We start from the raw sequence: 24,656 nt of genomic DNA on the forward strand, positions 1-24,656 counted from the left end.
TGTACCTGCAAATTGACAAAAAGAAATGCCTAAAGACGAGGAGACCAAAATTCACCCCCGCCAGAAACCGGTCGCACCTACCGTTTTCCTTGTGTTTTGACCGCCGATCTTGCGAAATTCAGCTCTTTGTTGTTTTTTTTCGAGCGGGGCGGAAGTGGGTCCTAATGGGGTGGAACTGGAGGCCGGACGGACTCTCCGCCACTGTCGGTTGTTAGCCTTCGGCTAGTGACATCATTGTGCTGGGGGCTTCAACACGTCTCCCACTTTCAATTAAAGGGGAGAGCAGCTGCGAGCTCTGCAGCTTTTTAAGTTAGATCCACTGGGCCACAAGGGAGGGTTTCGGCCGGGCCAGCCTGTGCCTGGCTGCCTGTTGGTGGCCTGGCTGAACCCAGGGCCATAATTGCCGGGCCGACCTGGCAATCAGCCGACAAAAGAAAAATGGTGGCCGTGGCATTGTGCCCTCCCTTTAATGGAGGCCGCACCGCCATTTTACACACACTGCAAACACAGTGCACCGACAGAAAAAACTGTCGGGGTACCAAGCGGCGGTCGGATGATTTTCTACGGTGAATTTTGCTTGCGGGGTGGGACATTGGCGGTGTGTGCTTTGATGACGCACTTAGGAGGGTTCGGCAGCAGCGGAGCGGAAGTGGGGACTGATGGAAAATCACCGGGGAGAATACAAATCGGCTACAAATCGGCAGCCATTCGACACTGCCTTGTGGCTAGTGGACATTCCATAGTTGCTGCCAGCCCCGAAAAAATATTTCTGTAATGAAGCTTATTCTGCCACTAAATAACCTTATAAACATTGTATATTTCTGTACATGTTATTGCTCAGTTTTTTCATCTATTTTTTCTCAGCTCCTGACAATTGCTCTCAGCTGGGAAACTCCAGGGTCCTGTTAAAAATGCAAGGTCTTGTTACTTACAGAGCCTTAGCCCTATTTAAAACTGCTAAATTTATGTAATTGATTTGCACACATAATCATCTGTTCAGTGTTGTGAAATCTTTATTACTATATTATAGAATGATTCCTCTTGGAGTAGTAACTGTGCATTTGATCGGGATGATTGCAACACACATGGGTTTCTCAATTTGCTGGATCCACATTTTATAAGCCAGTCGTAACATAATTTGCAACGTAGTCAAATCAGGGATATTGTTTACTGGGATAAAATACCACAGTAACGTTAGCCTTCAATCAGAAAAGAAGCAAAATGTAGCTTTATTTTTGATTAGCTGGGCATCTGGCATGGACAGAATTCTGCCACGACACTTCAGGGTTTCCAGACCAAGCTACTGGGACATCCACGTAATTATTATCTGGGACTGTGTAAGGTGTGAATAGACCCCGTTCTGCTTGGCTGAATTCAAGCCAATCTAATCGATTTATGTTTAATAACATGATTTTTTTAATAAGTCCCACAAAATTTGCAATTGTAGGTAGGCCATCATTCACAGCTGTATTCCATGTTCTCCAGCTATAGGGAAATATCCCACTTAGCAAATGTCAGAGATTTTCGGTAAAGCCAAGTGCATTCTCGCTGGGAGAGCCTGATGGGGAAATCAGCCCTTATATTTTTGGATCAGTTTAGGTACAAATTTTAAACCAGAGCAAAGGCATAAGCTCATTTTAATTGAATCAAGCCAACTCAACTGCTTATTTTAGGAAAGCACAATTGTTTGGCCAGAGTTGAGGGTGGGTTTGAGCATCTGCACATTTAACCAGAACACATAACAACATTGTTACTTATGTTAGTAATCAATTGGAATGAATGATGTTGAATTCTGGGTGGAAACAATACCTTAGCTCAATGTCATCAACCTAACTTCTTCCAAAAACAACAAATAATGACATGTAAAATGCACTGTTAATTTTTTCCCTCAAAGAAATATCAAGAGCAAGCTGTGCAGCAATGCATTAGAACAGGCATGTCCCAGCTTAGGAGCTAAACCTTTTCAGAAACCTCAAAAAATATCAAAGATTAAAAAAAAACAATAACAAATGAATTCCTATTTTCTTCCAACAATGTCACCTTGCATTAAGACACATGTGTACAGCCCCATATAACAACACAACTCAAGGGTTTTATTTTATACTGTTCATTTGCTGCAAAGCTTCCACTGAAGCATGTCAGTAAGAAGACTAATTATACATCTTTCTAGGAGATGTACATCAAATTCTGTCAGCCGAACAATAGCATCTTTCTCATATAACTATGCTCGCAGGACTAAATGTGCTTTTTGGATTTCTTAAATCTGTACTTGTTTTTTTTAATTAATAGTCAATGGTCTGTGAACATAATATAGAGGTAACTGTCTGCTGCCTGTATGCTAACTCACACCAAGTGCTGACAAGTGGCAAATAACACTCACGCCACACAAGTGCCAGGCAATGACTATTTCCAACAAGAGAGTCAAACTACCGTCCCTTGTCATTCAATGGCATTACCATCGTCGAATCCCATCATCAACATTCTGGGGGGTTCACCATTGACCAGAAACTTAACTGGACCAATCACATAAATACCGTGGCTACAAGAGCAGGTCATAGGCTGGGTATTCTCTGGCAAGTGACTCACCTCCTGACTTCCACCATCTAAAAGGCACAAGTTAGTAGTGTGATGGAATACTCTCCACTTGCCTGGATGAGTGCAGCTCCAACAACACTTATAAGCGCAACACCATGCAGGACAAAACAGCCCGCTTGATTGACAAACCCAACCACCACCTTAATCATTCACTCCCTCCACCAGCGGCGTACCGTGGCTGCAGTATGCATCATCTACAAGATGCACTGCAGCAACTCGCCAAGGCTTCTTTGACAGCACCTTTCAAACCCATGACCTCTACCACCAAGAAGGACAAGTACAGCAGGTGCATGGTAACACCAGCACCCCCAAGTTCTCCTCCAAGTCACAAATCATCCTGACTTGGAAATATATTTCTGTTCCTTAATTATCGCTGGGCCAAAATCCTGGGACTCCCTCCCTAAAAGAACTGTGGGAGTATCTTAACCACACTGACTTCATCACTTCAAGAAGGTGGCTCACCACCACCTTCTCAAAGGCAATAAGGGATGGGCAATAAATGCTGGCCTTGCCAATGATGCCCACATCACGGGAATGAAGTTTTAAAAAGTCCCATTCATCCATCATCCCATGCTCACTGGCCTAATTGGCCCCTGGTCCGGCAACAACTTGATTTTAAAATTCTCATCCTTGTTTTCAAATCGTTGTATGGCCCCACACCTCCCTATCTTTGTAACTTTCTCCACCTGTACAAACCACCACATTCTCTGTGCTTCTCCAATTCTGGTGTCCTAGGCATCCCAAACATTCAATGCTCCACTATTGGTGGCCGTGCCTTCAAGTGCCTAGGTTCTGAGCTCTGGTATTCCATCCCTAAGCCTCTCCACCTCTCTACCTCTCCCTACTCCTTTTAGACATTCCTTAAAACCTACCTCCTTGACCTTCTGCCTTAATATCTCCTTATGTGGCTCGGTGTCAAGTTTTGTTTGATAAGACTTCTGTGAATCACCTTGGGACTTTTACTACATTAAAGGGGCTACATGAATGCAAGTTGTTGTTGTTGTTGTTAAGTAATTTTATCAGTTTGTGACTTTTAGTTGTATGCATTAATAACATTGATTTAGATTGTGAAATCTTTTGAAATCTGTTGTGTGAGATTGGTTCAAATAAAATAACTAAAATTAAAGAACTTTTACTTAAATAATTAAAAGTACTAAGTAGGTAGGATTAGGAGAAGAGTAATTTAAAACATATATCTTCTGTATGACTCTTGTCATTGCAACTATCCTTTAGTAATTCAAATGATGATAGTCATCAGACAAGGATTTCAAAAGGATAAAATGTTATCTGCAAATGACTAGGTTACACAATAGCACTGTTGTATTCTGCAGTCCTGATATGAGCTTAGAATTCAACTCGCCCATGGATATCCTAAAAATTATATTCTCCCTGATATCTTCAGGATCACATTCTCCATCCATTTTTGATTGGCTGCAGATCTAAGATACAAAAGGTTCTGGCAATAGTACTGATGGTTGGATTTCTGCAGCACAATATTACCCAACTCCCGACAGAACTGCACTTAGTTACTGGGTCAATCGGGACTATTATACAAGTACAGAAGCTCATCATCATCTAATTGAATAGCATATTGATGATATGATACCACAAGTAACTGGGCTAAATTTTTCAGTTGTGTGGTGCTATCCTCAGTGCAAACGCTATGAACTTCATAGGCATTTTGGGAAGTAATATTTTATTGTAATCATACGTGTAAATTGAAATATATTTAAATACCAGTGATGTGTAGTCCAAAAGCAATTTCCCTTTTCTGGTGACTCCAGACAAATTGGCAGCTGGGGACAAATCATAAGATGGATCTCCAAATCCTTCTATTCAGCTGTGCATGGACTATTCTTTTTTTGTAGTCTGTGAGGCAAAAAGTTATATTTGATTTCTGTCATTGTACTGTGCGAACATCTTTACTGAAGCATTAGCATTGCAACCTCGGTTTTGCCCGATTATGTTGGACCACTCTTTGTTTCCCCTCCTCAGACCACTAGCTTTCTAGTGTTGCCATAACCAGACACTCAAAAATTCTTACAATAGCAAAATACTGCGGATGCTGGAATCCAAAGCAAAAGCATAAATTGCTGGAAACACTCATCAGGCCTGGCAGCATCTGTGGTGAGAGAAACAGTTAACATTTCAGGTCTGAGACCCTTCTTGTTCTTGATGGACATGAACATTCTCACCACTGAGACCAAAAATGTAGTTGTTCCACTGCTCCAAGTGAGCTATTGTGCCTTGTGTCTGTAAGTAGATAGCTATTTGAACTGTCATTAACATAGTGGTATTGTTATAAATTTAGGCAAATCGTTTTCTAATCCTCAGTAGATGAATATTTGTTAATCCTTATCAACTATCTGATTCCTGATCAGCACAATGAAATTGGCTGATCCCATGTTCTGTAAAGCATTATCATATGGATAAATTATCATCCGAATGTATAAGTTACAAAACAGATTCATTAATTGCAGTACTTAGACATGTAAACATGCAGTTGTTTAGACATGCAGTAAACTAATTAGTGGGGGGGAGGGTTCAGTGAGTGGAAATTTTAAAAGTCAAAGAGCAAAGAGAAGACAACAGAGCAGGGTAGCACTGGGGGAAATGAAAACCAGAACGTGACAGGAAGGGACAGAATGCATAAACATAAAAGTGTATCAGAAAGTGGGGTCAAAGCATGGAAAATTGGTAAAAAAACAACATTAAAAGTTTTTTATCTGAATGTACGCAGCATTCACAACAAAATAGATGAGTTGATGGCACAAATAGACATATATGGGTATGATTTGATAGCCATTAGAGAGAGGTGGTTGCAAGATGACCAAGGTTTGGAACTAAATATTCAGGGGTATTTGACAATTCAGAAAGGAAAAGGAGGTGGGGTAGCTTTGTTAATAAAAGATGAGATCAATGCAGTAGTGAGAAATGATATTGGCTCAGAAGATCAAGATGTAAAATCAGTTTGGGTGGAGATAAGGAATAATAAGGGGAACAAGTCACTGGTGGGTGTAGTCTATAGGTCCCCTAACAGTAGCTACACTGTTGGACGGAGTATAAATCAAGAAATAATGGAGGCTTGCAAAGAACGAACAGCAATAATCATGAGCGATTTTAATCTTCATATTGATTGGACAAATCAAATTGGCCAAGGTAGCCTTGAGGAAGAGTGTAGCATAGAGTGTATCCACGATAGTTTCCTTGAACAGTACATTGTGGAACCAACCAGGGAACAGGCCATCTTAGATCTGGTACTGTGTAATGAGACAGGATTAATAAATGATCTCTTAGTAAAGGATTCTCCAGGATTGAGTGATCAATGCATGGTTGAATTTCAAATTCAGTTGGAGGGTGAGAAAGTTGGATCTCTAACCAGTGTCCCAAGCTTAAATAAAGGAGACTACAAGGTATGAAGGCAGAGTTGGCTAAAGTGGACTGGGAAAATAGATTAAAGTGTAAGATGGTTGACAATTCAGGAGATATTTCATAACTCTCAACAAAAATATATTCCTATGAGAAGGGAAGACTTTAAGAGAAGGGATAACCATCCGTGGCTAACTATGGAAATAAAGGATGGTATCAAATTGAAAACAAGCGCATACAGAGTGGCCAAGATTAGTGAGAGGCCAGAGGAGTGGGAATTTTAAAAAAAATAGCAAAGAACAGCTACAAACTAATAAAGTGAGAGAAGATAGATTATGAAAGTAAACTAGCAAGAAATATAAAAACAGACAGTAAGAGTTTCTACAGGTATATAAAAAGGAAGAGAGTAGCTAAAGCAAATGTTGATCCCTTAGAGGATGAGACTGGGGAATTAATAATGGGAAACAGGGAAATAGCAGAGATTTTGAACAAATATTTTGTATCAGTCTTCACGGTAGAAGACACTAAAAACCTCCCAATAATGGATAATCCAGGAAGGGAGGGAGGAAAATAAAACAATCACTGTCACTAAAGAATACTTGGTAAAATAATAGGACTAAAGGTGGACAAGTCTCCCGGACCTGATGGCTTGCATCCTAGGGTCCTAAAAAAAGTGGCAGCAGAGATAGTGGCTGCATTGGTTGTAATCTACCAAAATTCCTTGGATTCTGGAGAGGCCCCAGCTGATTGGAAAGCCGCAACTGTAATGCCCCTATTTAAAAAAGGAGGCAGACTGAAAACAGGAAACTATACTCCAGTTATCCTAACATCTGTCGTTGGGAAAATGCTGGAGTCCATTATTAAGGAAGCAGTAGCAGGACATTTGGAAAAGCAAAATTTAGTCAAGCAGAGTCACCATGGTTTTATGAAAGGGAAATCCACTTCCCTGCCCGCTCCCCATAACCCTTTATTCCCTTATTGCTCAAAAATCTGTCTATCTCCACCTTAAATATATTCAATGACCCAGCCTCCACGGCTCTGTGGGGCAGAGATTTACAACCCTCTGAGAGAAGAAATCCCTCCTCATCTCAGTTTTAAATGGGCGGCCCCTAATTCTCTTAGTTTTAGTTTCCCCTATGGGTGGAAATATCCTCTCTGCATCCACCTTGTCGAGCCCCATCATTATCTTATATGTTTCGATAAGATCACCTCTCATTTTTCTGAACTCCAATGTGTATAGGCCCAACCTACTCAACCTATTTTCGTAAATCAATCCCCTCATCTCTGGAATCAACCTTGTGAACCTCCTCTGAACAGCCTCCAATGCAAGTATATCCCTCCTTAAATACGGAGACCAAAACTGTATGGAGTACTCCGGGTGTGGCCTCACCAATACCCTGTACACTTGTAGCAGGACTTCTCTGCTTTTATACTCTATCCCCCTTGCAATAACGGCCAACATTCCATTTGCCTTCCTGATTACTTGCTGTACCTGCATACTAACTTTTTGTGTTTTATGCACAAGGACCCCCAAGTCCCTCTGTACTGCAGCACGTTGCAATTTTTCTCCATTTAAATTATAATTTGCATTTCTATTATTTCTGCCAAAGTGGATAAGCTCACATTATACTCCATCTGCCAAATTTTTGCCCACTCACTTAGCCACTATCTCTCTCTCTCTCTCTCCTCTTTCACTTTCACTTCCTTCTGCGGATGTGCAGATGACCCCCAACCTCCTGAAACACGGGAAACGACCGTTGCTGTGGATGCCGGCCTTGCATGACTGAAAAAAACACTAATGTCCATTTCACATCACTGCGGTTAACACCCAAATTAAAAAGTGGAAACTAGCAAGTTTGATATTCTGGCACTATTCCGGCGATATTCCAGCGATCACAAAAACCATTATAAATGCTAACCGTGGAAATAGCGCCAACTTTTGGGCGATCTGGAGAACAATGCAAATTCTAGCCCTATATCTCTTTGCAGATTTTTGTATCCTCACAATTTACTTTCCCACCTGTCTTTGTTTCATCAGCAAACTTGGTTACATTACACTTGGTCTTTTCATCCAAGTCATTGATATAGTTTGTAAATAGTTGAGGACCCAACACCAATCCTGTGGCACCCCACTAGTCAATGTTTGCCAACCGGAAAATGATGCATTCATCCCGACTCTCTGTTTGAGGTTGGGCTTATACTCATTGGAGTTCAGAAGAATGAGAGGTGATCTCATTGAGAAATCTAAGATAATGAGGTGGCTCAACAAGGTGGATGCAGAAAGGATGTTTCCACTCATGGGGGAATCTGGAACCAGGGGGCATAGGGTAGAACCTCCACTTTTTTTGCTTGCTTAATGCCCACTTACCGTCCATTTTACCGCTGAAATGATGTATAACATCCATATATTGCCCATTTTGGCACAAAATGGAAACTGACGGGCATTTTTAGGAAACTTTTCGCCGAGTGTTACTTTCCCAATGTGCTTCACGCCGGGAAAAAATATTATTGCCCACCTACTTTTTTTGGGCGGAATCATCAGATTGGACGAAATCAACACCCATAATATTGCCCAGCGTTACTTTCCGCATGGAATTAACACCGAGATTCAATAATACCGCCCGCCCTTTTTTTGGTCGTAAAGAGCACATCTGGCGAAACTAACGCCCAGGAGATCGCCCACCGTCACTTTCTTCACCTCGCACATATATCGCCCACAATATCGCTCGCCCAAATGCGAACACCAGCGGTGTGGCTGGCATTTTAAAAAATCCCACTCTTACGTGAGGAGCTGATATCTGAACGATTTGCGTGAAAGAGCGTTGGTGTGAGTGACAACGCTGACACACTGCTGTGTGTGTGCAGCTCAGACATCAATGGTGCCCATCACCTTGATGCCAGTTAAAGTTTATGTTGATTGATGTTAAGTTGTATTTAACCCTTTCATGTTAAGGAATCACCAGTGTGCAACTGTGCAGCTATCTGAAACAATGCACAAAAATATTATACCAACATTGGTCTGAAATCATAAGTATCACATGCAATAACACCCAATCCCCGCCCACATCCCACTTTTTCTACCATTGACATCAATCAAATGTTCAACATGTCCAGCAACACAGAATACAAAGGCAAAGCAGGAGCATGGTCCCCAGCCCCTGTACATTACAACAAATTGCATACCCAGATGGAGATATAACACAGCCATCACTTGCAGACATGCACCTCACTTTCCTTCCCCCCTCCCCTTCTTCTCCCCATCTCTACTCTTTCCCCTCCTCGCTCCACGGCAACTGACTGAGGAGCTCTTCAGGTGGTGCGTCATTGGGAGGGGATGAAGACAAATGTCATCATTGCATGGGTACGGGAGCGGGGGTTGCCGAGGGGGCAACATTCTCTGATGCAGAAACAGGATCCTGGTCCTTGCTCTCATCTGTCATTCGCAATGGTGGTGCGGAACCTTGGGGTGGAGTGCCACGCTCGGGGACCACTGGGAGGCCTGTGGCAGCAGTGTTCCTGGCTATTGCATCCAGGGCCTCCGCCATCCGTGGAATTTACTCAGTCATGGTGGCCAGCTGTCGGGAGATGCCCCCCAATGCTTTGATGAGCTGGTCACCAACGTCTACAGTCCTCCTGGACAACTGTACCATCTCTCCACCCTCATGTGGCGCTCGTGGAACAGACCTGCCACGTCCACGAGACCTCCGCAGGGTCGTGCCGTCCTGGGGAAAAATGGGGTGCCCTGTGGCAAGGTGCTTTGGGCCGGTACCTCCAGAGTGGAGGCAGGAATGACTGGAGGACCACTAGATGGCCTTGGGGTGGAATGGCTTCTGGAGCGTGGCGACGTGGGTTCCTCGAAGTCCGCGCTCTCATCCGTGGAGAACAGACCTAGTGGATTGACAGGTGAGAATCGGAGCTCCACCAGATGTTGGATCGTCCCGCGCCCCACCTTCTGGCCTCTGTGGTCTTGTCTTGGGATGCGTTGCTGGCTGAACTGCAAAACACAAATGAGGTTATTAGAAGAGAAGGGGGTGCTAGGTTCACAAGGTGAGTCCAGCGCTACACACAACATATGTACGACAAAAGCACCACCACTCTCAAAATCATCGCAGACATCACATTTCATGACCATCATCACATTTGCATTCCAATGAGTTTCATTAGGCCATCATTATTTCTATGATAATTTTAGAAATCATCTATCATATATGATTGTTCAGATATGTGTGGGTGTGGCATCTATTGACTTTATATCACGCAATGTTGTAAGCTTTACACATGTGGCATCACTTCAGGGTCTGCAGATGCATCCGTGGTTGTCCAGGGGTGGTTCCCCACGAGTGTGAGCACCTGCTCCTCCATCTAAGTGATGGCGCGGGGGCTTGGTGGCTCCCCACCTGTTTGCCTTTGCATGGACCTCATTGTCGATAGCTTCTTCTGTAAAAGGTGACAGGACGACATGGCATGAGATCATTGCGTGATATCATTGCTAGGTACTGTCACAGAGACTGATACAACACATAACCGACAGATGTAATCATGATTATTATGATAATTATCATTCTTTAACTAAAGACGTACACCGTGACTGCAGGCTTTGAGTAAAACAATCCTGGTAAAAATGCAAGACCTCACATCTGCTGATAGTCACTCATGACTGTTAAAAATCAAATTATATAAATACATAAGTACATGTAAATCAATGTAATACTTACACTTGCGGATCCCATAAGCTCGTTCCATCGTTTGCGGCATTAGTTGCCCTCATGAACCTCACTGGTTGCCGATGAGACCACCTCTGCTATCTCAGTCCATATCCTCTGCTATGCCTTTGGGGTGGGCTTCCCATGCCCTCTCTGTGTCAAATCACCCCAGCGTGACTCGACCTCCTGCAGAAGGGACACATTTGCCTCGTCCGAGAACCTCCTCGCTCTTTTGCGCCCTCCAATGTGCTCCTCTTCCACCTCACTGCTCTCTCCAGTGTCAGTCTCCACAGCGTGCTGTGATGCCTCCTCCTCTCTCTCCATTATCGGCCAAATTCGGTCAAATATGTGGCTGGCAACAGCTACTTTTTGTTTGCCTATTTGCTGTGAGGCTCTAAAGTCTCCCTCCTGCCTCACCACACCACACCCAGCCACGCCTTCAGTCCATCTGAGCTCCCTCTCTCACTGTCTCCTCTTCTGCACATGTCATGATGACCCTTGACCTCCTGAATCACGGGAATCGAGGGTTTGCCATGTCATTGCTAAGGACGGGCACACTTTATGGCAGAAGGTCAAAAAAATGTTACGCTACCGCTCATTTTATATCGCTCACGGTAACGCCCATTTTAAAAAATAGAGACTAGGTGCTTTGAGAAGGGGCGAGAAGCCGGCGATCTGAAAACCCTTTTTTAACACCCACGCCAGAACTATCGCCCATTTTTGGATGATAACCACAAAAGTGGAGGCCCTAGCCTATAGTTTTAGAATAAGGGGCCGCCTATTTGAAACTGAGATGAGGAGGAATTTCCTCTCTCAGAGGGTTGTAAATCTGTGGAATTCTCTGCCCCCGAGAGCTGTGGAGGCTGGGTCATTGAATATATTTAAGGTGGAGATAGACAGATTTTTTGAGCGATAAGGGAATAAAGGGTTATGGGGAGCGAGCAGGGAAGTGGAGCTGCGCCCATGATCCGATCAGCCATGATCTTATTGAATGGCGGAGCATGCCCGAGGGGCTAATGGCCTACTCCTGCTCCTATTTCTTATGTTCTTATGTCTGTAATTTACAATGATGAGTATATTAAATAAATATTTGACCCTTTTATATAGCTAATATTCAACAGTGAATAGAAGATGACAGTTGTCACCAGTTTTAATGTTTGTTTGCAATCATAAACAAAAAACTTACATTTATATAAGCACTGTTCATGACCTCAGGATGTCCTTAAGCACCTCGCAGATAATGAAGTTCTGTTGACGTATAGTCACTGTCATATTGCAGAGGCACACAAACAATCCGCACACAAGATCCCACAAACAGCAATGAGATAAACGACAGATCATTTGTTTTTGATACTGTTGGTTGAGGAATAAATATTGGCCTGGACACCAGAAGTACTCCCTGCTCTTCTTCAAATAGTGCCATGGGATCTTTTACAGCCACCAGAGAGGGCCTTGGTGTAAAGTTTCATCTAAAAGACAGCACCTCCAAAAATGCCGTATTCCCTCCGTACAGTACTGCATTTAAATGCGAGCCTAAATGATGTGCTCAAGTCTCTGGAGTAGGCCTTGGACCCATAAGCTTCTCACTTGGAGGCATGAATGGTACCATTGAATTGATGCTAATATCTATCTAGTACTGTTCAACTCATGTCATGTAGTTTCAAACTAAACTTGAAATTGGTCAATTTTTTTCTTTTATCTAAGAATGCAAATTTCTGAAAGTTTGGAATAGGGAGCTATTGATTATAATCCAAAATACAAACAGAAACTTCTGGAAATACAAGGTGGGTCCATCAGCATCTGGATAGGCAAAAGAAAGCATCATATTTTGTAGCGAGCCTTTGCCAGAACTCTGTCACACTGACTGACCTCTGCGTTCTTAAAGCATTTTCTGATGTGATTTCAGGTTTTAAGGGTTTTTTGAATCTCTAAAATAGTTATCTAATGTTTATTCTGATTACTCAGTAACCATTGGATCACGGTGATATGGATAGCAATGTTGTAATTGGCTAATGCAATCTTCTTGTGTCCGTGCTGAAAGTGTTATAATGTGATCTTTGTGCCTTAATTTATTAAAACAACTTTGATAATGAACAGAACAGAATGCTTACATCGCTTTAACATACCAATGATATGGTTAAAAACCTTGGTTTACATAAACTTGCCCCTTGATTCTGAAGACCTCACCCTTCCTATCTCTGCAATTTCCTCCAGCCCTACAACCCTCCGAGATATCTGCGCGCTTCCAATTCTGGCCTCTTGGGCATCCCTAATTTTAATCAATCCACCATTGGCAGCCATGTCTTCAGCTGCCAAGGCCCTAAACCTCTCCACCTCTCTAACTCTGCTTCCTCTTTTAAGACGCTCTTTAAAACCAACCTCTCATCTGCCCTAATATCTCCTCAGGTGCTTTGGTGTTAAATTTTGTTTGACAATGCTCCTATGAAGCACCTTGGACGTTTTACTATATAGCACTATATAAATACATACTTATTAATATGGAAATTGTAACATTTTTCACAATACTATTAAGTCTCTCAGGATTTACTCATTATCTTCATCATTAAGAAAGCAAGCTCTCTCCAGTTCATTATCTTCTTGCACAACAATATTTATTATTAAAGAGGAAATAAGTTTAGATGATGAATTACCTTCAGTTCATTCGATAGTATCTTTCTACACAATGAGACACATATTTACTACATCTGGCTGTTTCTTAACTTAGACTACTGTTCTGGCCTCAACCACCCTTCTTGCCAATTTGTTCAGTTCTTGATCACCCTATGTGTGAAGAAATATTTCCCGATATCTGTTCTCAATTTGTCGCTCAAAGCCCTGAATCTGTGACCTCTTCTGCTGCCCTGGGATATCTGAAAGTACTGGTTCACTTTCTCTATCCTGTTACATATCTTGCCCTCTGAGATGTCTCATTATGAGGCCGAGGGGCCTTAGTTTGTCAAGCTGTATCTCATAGCTCTTTGCTCTGCGAGTGAGCACCATCCTCATTACTCTCCCCTGCATCGCCACTTGGGCTTGGATGGCCTCCTTGTATTGCAGTGACCAGAATTGGAAACTTTTCCCTAAGTGCAGCCAGACCAGATCACTGGGCAGTTTGGCAGTTTTCTGAGGATTTGAACTGACAAAAAAATGCTCCTTCTAAGGATTTAAACAACATTTTTCCATTCAAAGTAACCATAATTATTGTGAATTCCGACAATTATAATTAGAAATCCATTTTGCGGCTTGGAAAGGGTTAAACTTTGAATAAATAGACATTGTTAAGAAGAAGGCATCCTTCCTGTTCCTAGAGGTTTTTGCCTCACACAGCTCATGGGACAGCTGCATAAAGTTCAACATTTTTTTCCACGAGCATCTGGAGAAGTCTGCTGCTTTCCTACGGACAAGTACCTTTTAAAAAAATATTTTTTCTTTATCATCTATACTTCAGGAGTACTTGTGGGTTACAATAGAAATAAGCAACATGCTATGATATACAATACAGGAACATGTGTGAACTTTATTTTCCAGGTTTCTTTCTCACGCTTAGAGATGCTCAACTGAGTGTGGTCAAGCTTACTACATATTATAAAACTGATGGAGTTGGGGAGGAAATATGCGGTTTGTTTTGATGGTGAACTAGGTCATGTTACATTAATTGTGTGAGATTAACTGGACAATTCATTATTCATTGACGCATTTTGTAAGGAAGAATCAGGAGAGGCAATATAAACTGAATGATACAATTTTAAAGGGGTGCAGGAACAGAGAGAACATGGGTTGTATGTACACAAATCATTGAAAGTGGCAGGGCAAGTTGAGAAGGCTGGTAAAAAAGCAGACAGGATCGTTAGCTTTATAAATAATGGCACAGAGTACCAAAGCAAGGAAGTTATGCTAATCCTTTATAAAACACCGGTTAGGCCTCAGCTGGGGTATTGTGTCCTATTCTGGGCATCACACTTTAGAAAGGATGTGTAGGCATTAGCGAAGGTGCAAAAAGGATATTTATTAGAATTGTAGCAGAAATTTGGGATTTCAGTTAAGTAGAGAGACTAGAAGATTCAAAAGGGAATTGGATAAAAGGTTGAAGGGAAACATTTTACAGTGCTATGGGGAAAGGGCAGGGATGTAATAGGATAAACTCTCAACAAAGAGCCGGCACAAACATGATGGGCCGAATGGCCTCTTTCTGTGCTGTACCATTCTATGGATTCAAGTTTCGGACCCGCGCTAGAACGGCGCACATCGGAGAGGCCCGCCTAATTTGTAGAACAGAAATTGCGCCAAATACTTACCTCGCGATTCTCTAATATCTGTAGGCCCGTTTCCACCTCGGCGTGGCACAGCAGGAGCTGCTGGGGCGGAGCTACAGCCCTGCACCAAAAACAGTGCCAGCAGCTGCGCGCGTGCGCAGTGGAGGCTACACGTGTGCGCAGTAGCTCCTGGCCCTCCCAGCGCGTTCTGTCTCCGGGCGACAACCCTATCCCTGGCCGAAGGGACGTCGCCCCAATCCCGGGCTGAGTGGCCTGCCTGCCCTTACCGCTTCAGCAGCGGCCCACCCGGCATCCTCGTCGGCAGCGTCAGGGCCCGCCCGAAGTCCTGGTCGGCGGTCTGGTATCTGCTGAGGGCAGGCCCTGCCCGAAGTCCTCGGCGTTGGCGGCGGGGCCCACCCGAAGTCCTGGGCGGCGGTTCGTTGTCTGCTGGGGGCAGGCCCCGCCCGAAGTGGGGTCCTCGGTGGCGGCGGGGCCCACCCGAAGTCCTGGGCGGTGAGCATCTGCTGGGGGTGGACCCCGCCCGAAGTCCTCGACGTCCTCGCCGTCCTCGGCGGCGGCGGGATCCGCCCGCCCGGCACCTACCAGCAGGATGTTGGAGGGCTCCTGGTGCTGCAGTAGGTGAGTAGAAACTTTAAATGTTTTATTTATTGATTGATCTTTAATTTTTTTTTGGATTGATTTATTGATTGATTTATTGATTTATTTATCATTTATTATTGATGATAGCTCTTTATTTGTAAAAGTGAAGTGTTTACTGCTTGTAAAATTCCCTAACTTCACTCTAACTTCCCTTCCCTCCCCCCCACCCGCCTCATCTCTCGTTCCCTGCGCCTAATTTATAAAGTGTAGGCAAGGTTTTTCTGAGCGTACAAAAATCTACACTTACTCCATTCTAAGTTAGTTTGGAGTAAATTTTCGCTGCCTAAACTTGCAAAATAGGCGTAAGTGGCTGGTAACGCCCCCTTTGAAAAAAAAACTGTTCTAAAACAATACTATTCTAACTCGCTAGAATTGGAGCAAACTAAATGCCGAGATTTGTAATTTCTAAGGTACTCCATTCTAAACTAATTACTCCCAAAAAAAGGAGCAACTCGAGCCGAAACCTGAGCCCTATGATTCTATGATTGTTCTCCTTAGAGCAGAGAAGGTTAAGGACAGATTTAATAGAGGTAGTCAAAATTATGAAGGGTTTTGATAGAGTAGATAGGGTCACTGGCAGGAGGGTAGATAACCAAAGGACACAGATAAACAGAAAAAGTTGTGTATACTTCATATAAGGGAACCCAGAATAAGGGAGTACAATCTTAAAATTAGAGCTATGCTATTCATGAATGAATTAAGGAAGCAATTTTTCATACAAAGGGTAGTGGAAATGTAGAAATCTATTGCCCAAAAGTCTGTGGGTGCTGGGTGAATTAAAATTTTCAAGACTGAGATTGACAGATTTTATCAGGTAAGCGAATCAAGGTCATATGCCCTTCGCCTGCTCCGTCATTCAATAAGATCACGGCTGATCTTCGACCTCAGCTCGAGTTTCCCACCTGGTCTCCATTTCCCTTGATTCCCCTAGAGTTCAAAAATCTATCCATTGAATGATGTAACTAGCCTGAGGGGCTGAATAGCCTACCCCTGTTTTATTAAGAAGGTTACAAATGCTCTGTTCAGGCGGAAATCTCAATTAATTACATTCTGAATGGACTCTGTAAAACAAAGAGAGTGAGCACTCAACTTTTATAGGCTGGCTGGATTCCCCCAGGCATCATTATCATAGGCAGTCCCTTGGAATCGAGGAAGACTTGCTTTCACTCTAAAAATGAGTCCTTAGGTGGCTGAACAGTCCAATACGAAAAGCACAGTCCCTATCACAGGTGGGACAGAAACATAGAAAATAGGTGCAGGAGTAGGTCATTCGGCCCTTCGAGCCTGCACCACCATTCAATATGATCATGGCTGATCATGCAACTTCATTACCCCATTCCTGCTTTCTCTTCATACCCCTTGATCCTTTTAGCTTAAAGGGCCACATCTAACTCCCTTTTGAATATATCTAACGAACTGGCCTCAACAACTTTCTGTAGTAGGGAATTCCATATGCTCACAACTCTCTGAGTGAAGAGGTTTCTCCTCATCTCGGTCCTAAATGACTTACCCCACCATATCCTTAGACTGTGACCTCTGGTTCTGGACTTCCCCAACATCGGGAACATTCTTCCTGCATCTAACCTGTCCAATCCCGTCAGAATTTGATATGTTTCTGTGAGATCCCTTCTCATTCTTATAAATTCCATTGAATATAAGCCTAGTCAATCCAATCTTTCTTCATATGTCAGTCCTGTCATCCCGGGAATCAGCCTGGTGAACTTTCGCTGCACTCCCTCAATAGCAAGAATGTCCTTCTTTAGATTAGGAGACCAAAACTGTACACAATATTCAAGGTGTGGCCTCACCTAGGCCCTGTACAACTGTAGTTAGACCTCCCTGCTCCTATACTCAAATTCTCTCGCTATGAAGGCCAACATGCCATTTGCCTTCTTCACCGGCTGCTGTACCTGTATGCCAACTTTCAATGACTGATGTACCATGACACCCAGGTCTCGTTGCACCTCCCCTTTTACTAATCTGTCACCATTCAAATAATAATCTGCCTTCTTGTTTTTACCACCAACGTGGATAACCTCACATTTATTTACATTATACTGCATCTGCCATGTATATGCCCACTCAGCTAACCTGTCCAAGTTAGCCTGCAGCCTCTTAGCATCCTCCTCACAGCTTACACTTACACCCAGCTTAGTGTCATCTGCAAACTTGGAGATATTACCTTGAATTCTTTTGTCTAAATCATTAATGTATATTGTAAATAGCTGGGGTCCCAGCACTGCGGTACCCCAATAGACAGATAGCTCTTTCCGCTGCCTGCCTTGATTACTGCATGCTCTCGGCGATGAGACTTGAGGTGCTCAGCGCCCTCCCGGATGCACTTCCTCCACTTAGGGCGGTCTTTGGCCAGGGACTCCCAGGTGTCAGTGGGGATGTTGCACTTTATCAGGGAGGCTTTGAGAGTGTCCTTGTAATGTTTCCTCTGCCCACCTTTGGCTCATTTGCCGTGAAGGAATTCATGGGGTGCCATTGAAGGCCTCATTTGAGAAAATCCTTAATTTTATAAACTGGAAGTGGGTTCCATTTAGTGCTACTGTGTGATGCCAATCAATGTCTGCCAACCAGGAAGCAGCCAGGAATTGTTTATAATTCATCTATCAACCATCCCTGCATTGTTGAGACAAAACACAATCAGGATGATTGATTGGAAACCAGAATACCCTTTTTGTTACCTCTGGTGTCCCCCAAGGATCTATCCTTGGCCCCTCCTGTTTCTCATCAACATGCTGCCCCTCGACAACATCATCTGAAAACACAACATGAGATTCCACATGTACGTTGATGACACCCAGCTCTAACTCACCACCACCCCTCTCGAACCCTTCACTGTCTCTCATTTGTCACACTGCTTGTCTGACATCCGGTACTGGATGAGCAGAAATTTCCTCTAGCAAAATATTGTGAAGACCAAAGCCATTGTCTTCGGTCCCCGCCAACTCATTTCCTAGCCACTGACTCCATCCCTCTCCCGAACAACTGTCTGAGGCTGAACCAGACTGCTGCAACCTTGGTATCATATTTGACCCTGAGATGATCTTCCGACTACATATCCACGCCATAACCAAGACCGCCATTTCCACTTCCATAACATCGCCCGACTCCGCCCCTGCCTCAGCTCATCTGCTGCTGAAACTCTCATCCATGCCTTTGTTACCTTTAGACTCGACCATTTCAATGCTCTCTTGACCGGCCTCCCATGCTCAAGCCAACATAAATTTGAGCTCATCCAAAACTGGTCTCCATATCCTAACTCGCACCAGTCCCGTTCACCCATCACCCCTATGCTCACTGACCTACATTGGCTTCTGGTCCAGCAACTGCTCGACTTTCAAAGTCTCATCCTTTTTTCAAAATTCCTCCATGACCTCGTCCATCCTTATCTCTGTAACCTCATCCAGCTGTACAACCCTTCGAGATCTTTGCATTCCTCCAATTAAGGCCTCTTGTGCAACCCCGATTTTAATCACTCCATGATTGGTGGTTGTGTCTTCAGCTGCCTTTTTCCCTAAGCTCTGTGTTTATCTCCCTAGACCTCATCTCTCTACCACTCTCTCTCTCTTCCTTTAAGATACTCCTTAAAAATAACCTCTCTGACTAAGCTTTTGGTCACTTGTTCTAATATCTCCTTGTGTGGCTTGATGTCAAATTAAGTTTGATTGATTCATAGGCAGTCCCTCGGAATCGAGGAAGACATGCTTCTCCTCCTGAAGTGAGTTCTTTGGTGGCTGAACAGTCCAATACGAGAGCCACAGACTCTGTCACAGGTGGGACAGATATTCGTTGAGGGAAGGGGTGGGTGGGACTGGTTTTCCGCACACTCTTTCCGCTGTTTGCGCTTGATTTCTGCATGCTCTCGGCGACGAGATTCGAAGTGCTCAGCGCCCTCCCGGATGCACTTTCTCCACTTAGGGCAGTCTTTGGCCAACGCTCTTATGAAGTGCCTTGGGATGCTGGGACATATCCCCTGGAGCCTTCAAAAACTGAGGATATCCGTGTCTCGGGGAAGTCTTTGAAGGACCCCCCCCACATCTGGCTGCATCTCCTTTGCGCTCACAATGGTTGCCTGGCTTTGGCATGAAGCTCCTTCCTGTGTTGTCGTCAGAGGTGTCCAAGAGATGGAATAACAGTGTCACTATCCTGAGAGAGAGCAGCATCTTGAGTTACCATTTTTGGCAGCCCATCAGTGATGGGTATTTTCTCGTTTGGTTAATAGTCATCTGGAGAACAAATCAAGAAGTCCCAATAAAGTCCTGAAAGCCCTTTGAAATGGTACTGTTAAGATTCTATTGCAAGGTGTCAGTGGAAGCAGGTATGGGTGCCATCCTAGAAGCAATGACAATTCTCAGATTCTCCTACTGATGCCTTGTTGCAGCCGATCTCTCCAAAACTCTGGACAAATCTCTAGGATTTGGGCTAAAAATTCAGGGGCTAAACGCCACCCAATACTGGCAAAAAGTAGCTGAAGAGAGCATCCATCGCTCTTTCGCCAGTTTGTGGTGAAAGTGCAGAGTCCACCATTTTCCAAGGCCCGGCAGTGGTGCTGGTAAGATCGATGGCCCTGCAATTTAAATGAGGGAGAGGTGACATGAGTCGGCGTGCAACATCAACATAATGTCCCTTGGCAAACTTGGACCTTAGTGCTGAGTTTCAGTGCTGGGTCTTAAGTTCGCCATGTAAACCTATCGTGCCGCAGACTGACATCGGTGCTGTTAGCACCTCTTAAAGGGGCATTCACATCTTTCAGGTAAGTTTGCATTTAAGCTTTTGGACTCGATTTTTTAGATTTTATTGAAGTATTGGCTTGCTGCAATACATGTTAAAAGTTTTTTAATTGTTAAGTAGGGAGTGCTGCTCACCATTTGCAAAGCTTCAGATGGTAAAGGAAGGCCTCTGAAAAGACAGACAATGCTGGAAATACTCAGCAAGTCAGGCAGCATCTGTGGAGAGAGAAACAGAGTTCATGTCTCAGGTCAAGATGCTGCTTGACCCACTGAGTATTTCCAGCATTTTATGTTGTCATTTCAAATTTCCAGCATTCACTTGCAGAGGGAAGAGGAAGACGCAGAAGAGGAAGGTGTAGAAGATAAAGAAACAGAAGAGTAAGTAGCCAAAGATGAAAAAACAGAAGAGGAGAAAGCCGAAGAGGAAGAAGCAGAAGAATGGATGCAACCTAGATTGCCTCTTTCTGGTTGGGATATCTGAGATGGAATCATCCACCTGCGGTACCAATGACCACAACCTCAATTCCCCTTTCAACATTTGTCCCACATCTCACCTTGTTTCTGTTACTGACCATCACAGTGTCCTCTTGGCCACAATGCTGAAATGGAAGCCACCACAAAATAAACTTTCCAATCCAACTTTATACATCTATCCATCCAATATGACATCAAAAAATCAACTCATCACCCTTGTACATTCCTTTAGTGATGGTCTTGTGTGTGCGTTTGCCTATCCTAATGATGTCACACAGTGTTACCCCAGTGGCTGCAGATTGGCTGATGGAAGGCTGCTGACTTTCAGTAGGGGACACTGCAAATGGCCTTGCAGGACATTCTCGAGGAGCTGGTCCCTGGGAGTGTGAAATTGAGTGATGAATGAGTTGCTTCTTCTTCTTTTTCATTTTCACTCTCCTCTCTTTTCTTGGTCAACCACTGGCTGGGCAGACTGCATTTCTTGGGTTTATGAATTGAGGAAGGCACAAGGGTGGAGTTGTGGTCAGGGGAGGGTAGGAAGCAAGAGGTGCATGCCAAAAGGAGGATAATCTATGAGGATACCAGCATCTTGTATCCTTTCTGCCCCGCCGCTGGCCAAAGGCTCAGTCATGCCTCTGCCAAGAATGGCCTGCACTGTCTCCTCCAAGGTGATAAGGTGAGGCTAGAAATGGGAGGTGTGCCTCGTGATTGGTACAGATTACTGGTAGGTGAGTGATGGGGGCACAGGGGGAGTCCGGTATTGAGAAGTGTGTGAGGCTAGTGATGCAGTTGATAGGAGATGGCTTTTGACAATGCATTCACTGACCTTAACCAATGGTCTGAGATCATGAAGCTTCTTTTGATGCTGGAGCCAGGTGGTGGGGGCAACACTGCTGGCAGGGATAGCCTTAGTGATGTGGTCCTATATTGTTCTTTCTGGAGGGTTTCTTGGCCCCATGGGTAGAGGATCTCTCTTGTAGTGTTGACCCCCTAGACAGAGCTGGAGTGCTGCATTCGAGACCCTGGGTGCCCCTTCCCTGGCTTGCTGAGCCATTGTGCTGAGGCATTTTCCCATTTTTAAGGTGCAGAAGAGAATTTAGCTTTAAGTGCAGAAGTCTCCCATTCGGGATTCCTTTTTAATATTTTTTTTAAAAGGCAGTAAGGGCTGAAATCTGCATTTTTTTTACTTCATTTTTATTTTTATTAGTTCAGAAGGCAGTGCTCTATAAATGCATTGCCCTCTTAATGTCCCACAATATCTGGTGAACTCATTGCCTCGTTTCCAGAAGTTGTTAGAAGATGGAACGCCGCTTCTGGTCGGCAACTTTGCCTCCGATGCCTGCACTAAGGCCACTGGGACGGCATTACATGGCGAGTTAAAGCTGGGCTAAAAATCTTCAATAGCTAATGTGATTTTTTTTCTCCTCGAAAGCTTCAACCATTTTCAGCAGCCATTAACCCGGGGGTGCGGTGACATCGGCAACTCTCGTGGCGGCCACGAATTTTTAGCCCAAAATTTTTACACAAGATTAAATTACTTGATAATCTTAAAAAACTTTGTTCTTTCAATAGGATCAATATTTACATCTGTTAGTCTGCCAATCACACTATCAATCAATATTTCAGAACACAACATGCTACAATATTTCAGAACTGAACAAAACAGAGAAAAACTATTAACTACCTTACCTTATCATAACTTAAGTACTTCTATTGATCAAAAGATCCAGACATACGACAAATACATTCAGCATAATTCAGGAAAAAAATACTTTTGTAATATGCCTTTAAGATTTGTATTAAAGAGTGAATGTTATATGTGAGAACATTGAGAGTAGAAAGAGCCAGTGATTAAAAACTGAACGTTGTAACTGTGGCCTTGAAAGCTGCTGATGACTCAAGTCAGAAATATGAGTTTAACAGTGTGATGGGCAACATAATAGAATTTATTAGTTTTAAATCTAGGTAATAGTTTTATGAGCGAGGGAATCAAGTGAATAAATTGCTAGCTTGTCTGTTATGCAGATTTGAGGCAAAAACCCATATCCATGCTGTCATTTGTAAAGAAAACCAGACAGTCCCCATAGCACATCCATAATAATTCTCGAAATGTTAAACTAAGTTGTACACATTCCAATTGAATCCATCCACTCTGCAAATGCTTGACGTGATAAACCAGTTTCTAAAAACTTTGAAAACTTACCAGTGAGGAGAATTAAAGGATGAAAATACTTAAATCTGAAAGTGAAGTCAACATGCGGTGAAGGAGGATTTCCTGGAGTGTATTAGTGTATTAGGGATGGCTTTCTACACCAATATATCAAGGAACCAACTGGCGAGCTGTCCATCCTGGACTGGGTATTGTGTAATGAGAGAGGACTAATTAGCAATCTTGTTGTGTGAGGCCCCTGGGGAAGGGTGACCATGATATGGTAGAATTCTTTATTAAGATGAAGAGTGACAGTGTTAATTCAGAGACTAGAGTCCTGAACTTATGCGACGTGAATTGGTTAGGATAGACGGGCAAATGATACTTAAAGGGTTAACAGTGGATAGGCAATGGCAGACATTTATAGATTACATGGATGAACTTCAACAATTGCACATCCCTGTCTGGAGTAAAATTAAATGGGGAAGGTAGCTCAACTGTGGCTAACAAGGGAAATTAGGGATCGTGTTAAATTCAAGGAAGAGGCATATAAATGGGCCAGAAAAAGCAGCAAACCTGAAATTTGGGAGAAATTTAGAATTCAGCAGAGGAGGACAAAGGGTCTAATTAGGAGGGGGAAAATAAAGTATGAGAGGAAGCTTGCCGGGAACATAAAAACTGACTGCAAAAGCTTCGATAGATACGTCAAGAGAAAAAGATTAGTGAAGACCAACATAGGTCCGTTGCAGTCAGAATCAGATGAATTTATAATGGGGAACAAAGAAATGGCAGACCAATTGAACAAATACTTCGGTTCTGTCTTCACCAAGGAAGACACAAATAACCTTTCGGAAATACTCGGGGTTCGAGGGTCTAGTGAAAAGGAGGAACTGAAGGAAATCCTTATTAGTCAGGAAATTGTGTTAGGGAAATTGATGGGATTGAAGGCCGATAAATCCCCAGGGCCTGATAGGCTGCATCCCAGAGTACATAACGAAGTGACCATAGAAATAGTGGATACATTGGTGATCATTTTTCAACATTCTATTGACTCTGGATCAGTTCCTGTGGACTGGAGGGTAGCTAATGTAACACCACTTTTTAAAAAAGGAGGGAGAGAGAAAACATGGAATTATAGACTGGTTAGCCTGACATTGGTGGTGGGGAAAATGTTGGAATCAATTATTAAAGATGAAATAGCAGCGCATTTGGAAAGCAGTGACAGGATCGGTCCAAGTCACCATGGATTTATGAAAGGGAAACCATGCTTGACAAAGCTTCTCAAATTTTTTGAGGATGTAACGAGTAGAGTGGACAAGGGAGAACCAATGTAGTTGGACTTTCAAAAGGCTTTTAACAAGGTTCCACAAAAGAGATTGGTGTGTAAAATTAAAGCACATGGCATTAGGGGTTATGAATTGACGTGGATAGAGAACTGGTTGGCAGACAGGAAGCAGAGAGTCGGAATAAACGGGTCCTTTTCAGAATGGCAGGCAGTGACCAGTGGGGTGCCGCAGGGTTCAGTGCTGGGACCCCAGCTATTTACAATATACATCAATGATTTAGATGAAGGAATTGAGTGTAATATCGCCAAGATTGCAGATGACACTAAGCTGGGTGGCGGTGTGAGCTGTGAGGAGGATGCTAAGAGGCTGCAGGGTGACTTGGACAGGTTAGGTGAGTGGGCAAATGCATGGCAGATGCAGTATAA

At 43.5% G+C, this 24,656-nt stretch overlaps 1 protein-coding gene across 4 annotated transcripts in view; it reads left to right on the forward strand.

Annotated features, from left to right (window-relative positions):
• Nucleotides 1-24,656, forward strand: part of LOC139265182 (kelch-like protein 4) — a 224,549-nt gene that overhangs the window by 23,629 nt on the left and 176,264 nt on the right. Inside the window, exons 3-4 of one of the 4 annotated variants that reach the window (XM_070882114.1) lie at nt 16,810-16,833; nt 17,818-17,824. The exons of the other annotated variants lie outside the window; for them this stretch is intronic. Of the exons in view, the coding sequence (XP_070738215.1) occupies nt 16,810-16,833; nt 17,818-17,824 (31 nt within the window). The remainder of the gene's footprint in view (nt 1-16,809; nt 16,834-17,817; nt 17,825-24,656) is intronic. 4 annotated transcript variants of the gene reach the window in all.

This window comes from Pristiophorus japonicus, chromosome 6 (assembly GCF_044704955.1).
Source record: "Pristiophorus japonicus isolate sPriJap1 chromosome 6, sPriJap1.hap1, whole genome shotgun sequence".
NCBI classification, from domain to species: Eukaryota; Metazoa; Chordata; class Chondrichthyes; family Pristiophoridae; genus Pristiophorus; species Pristiophorus japonicus.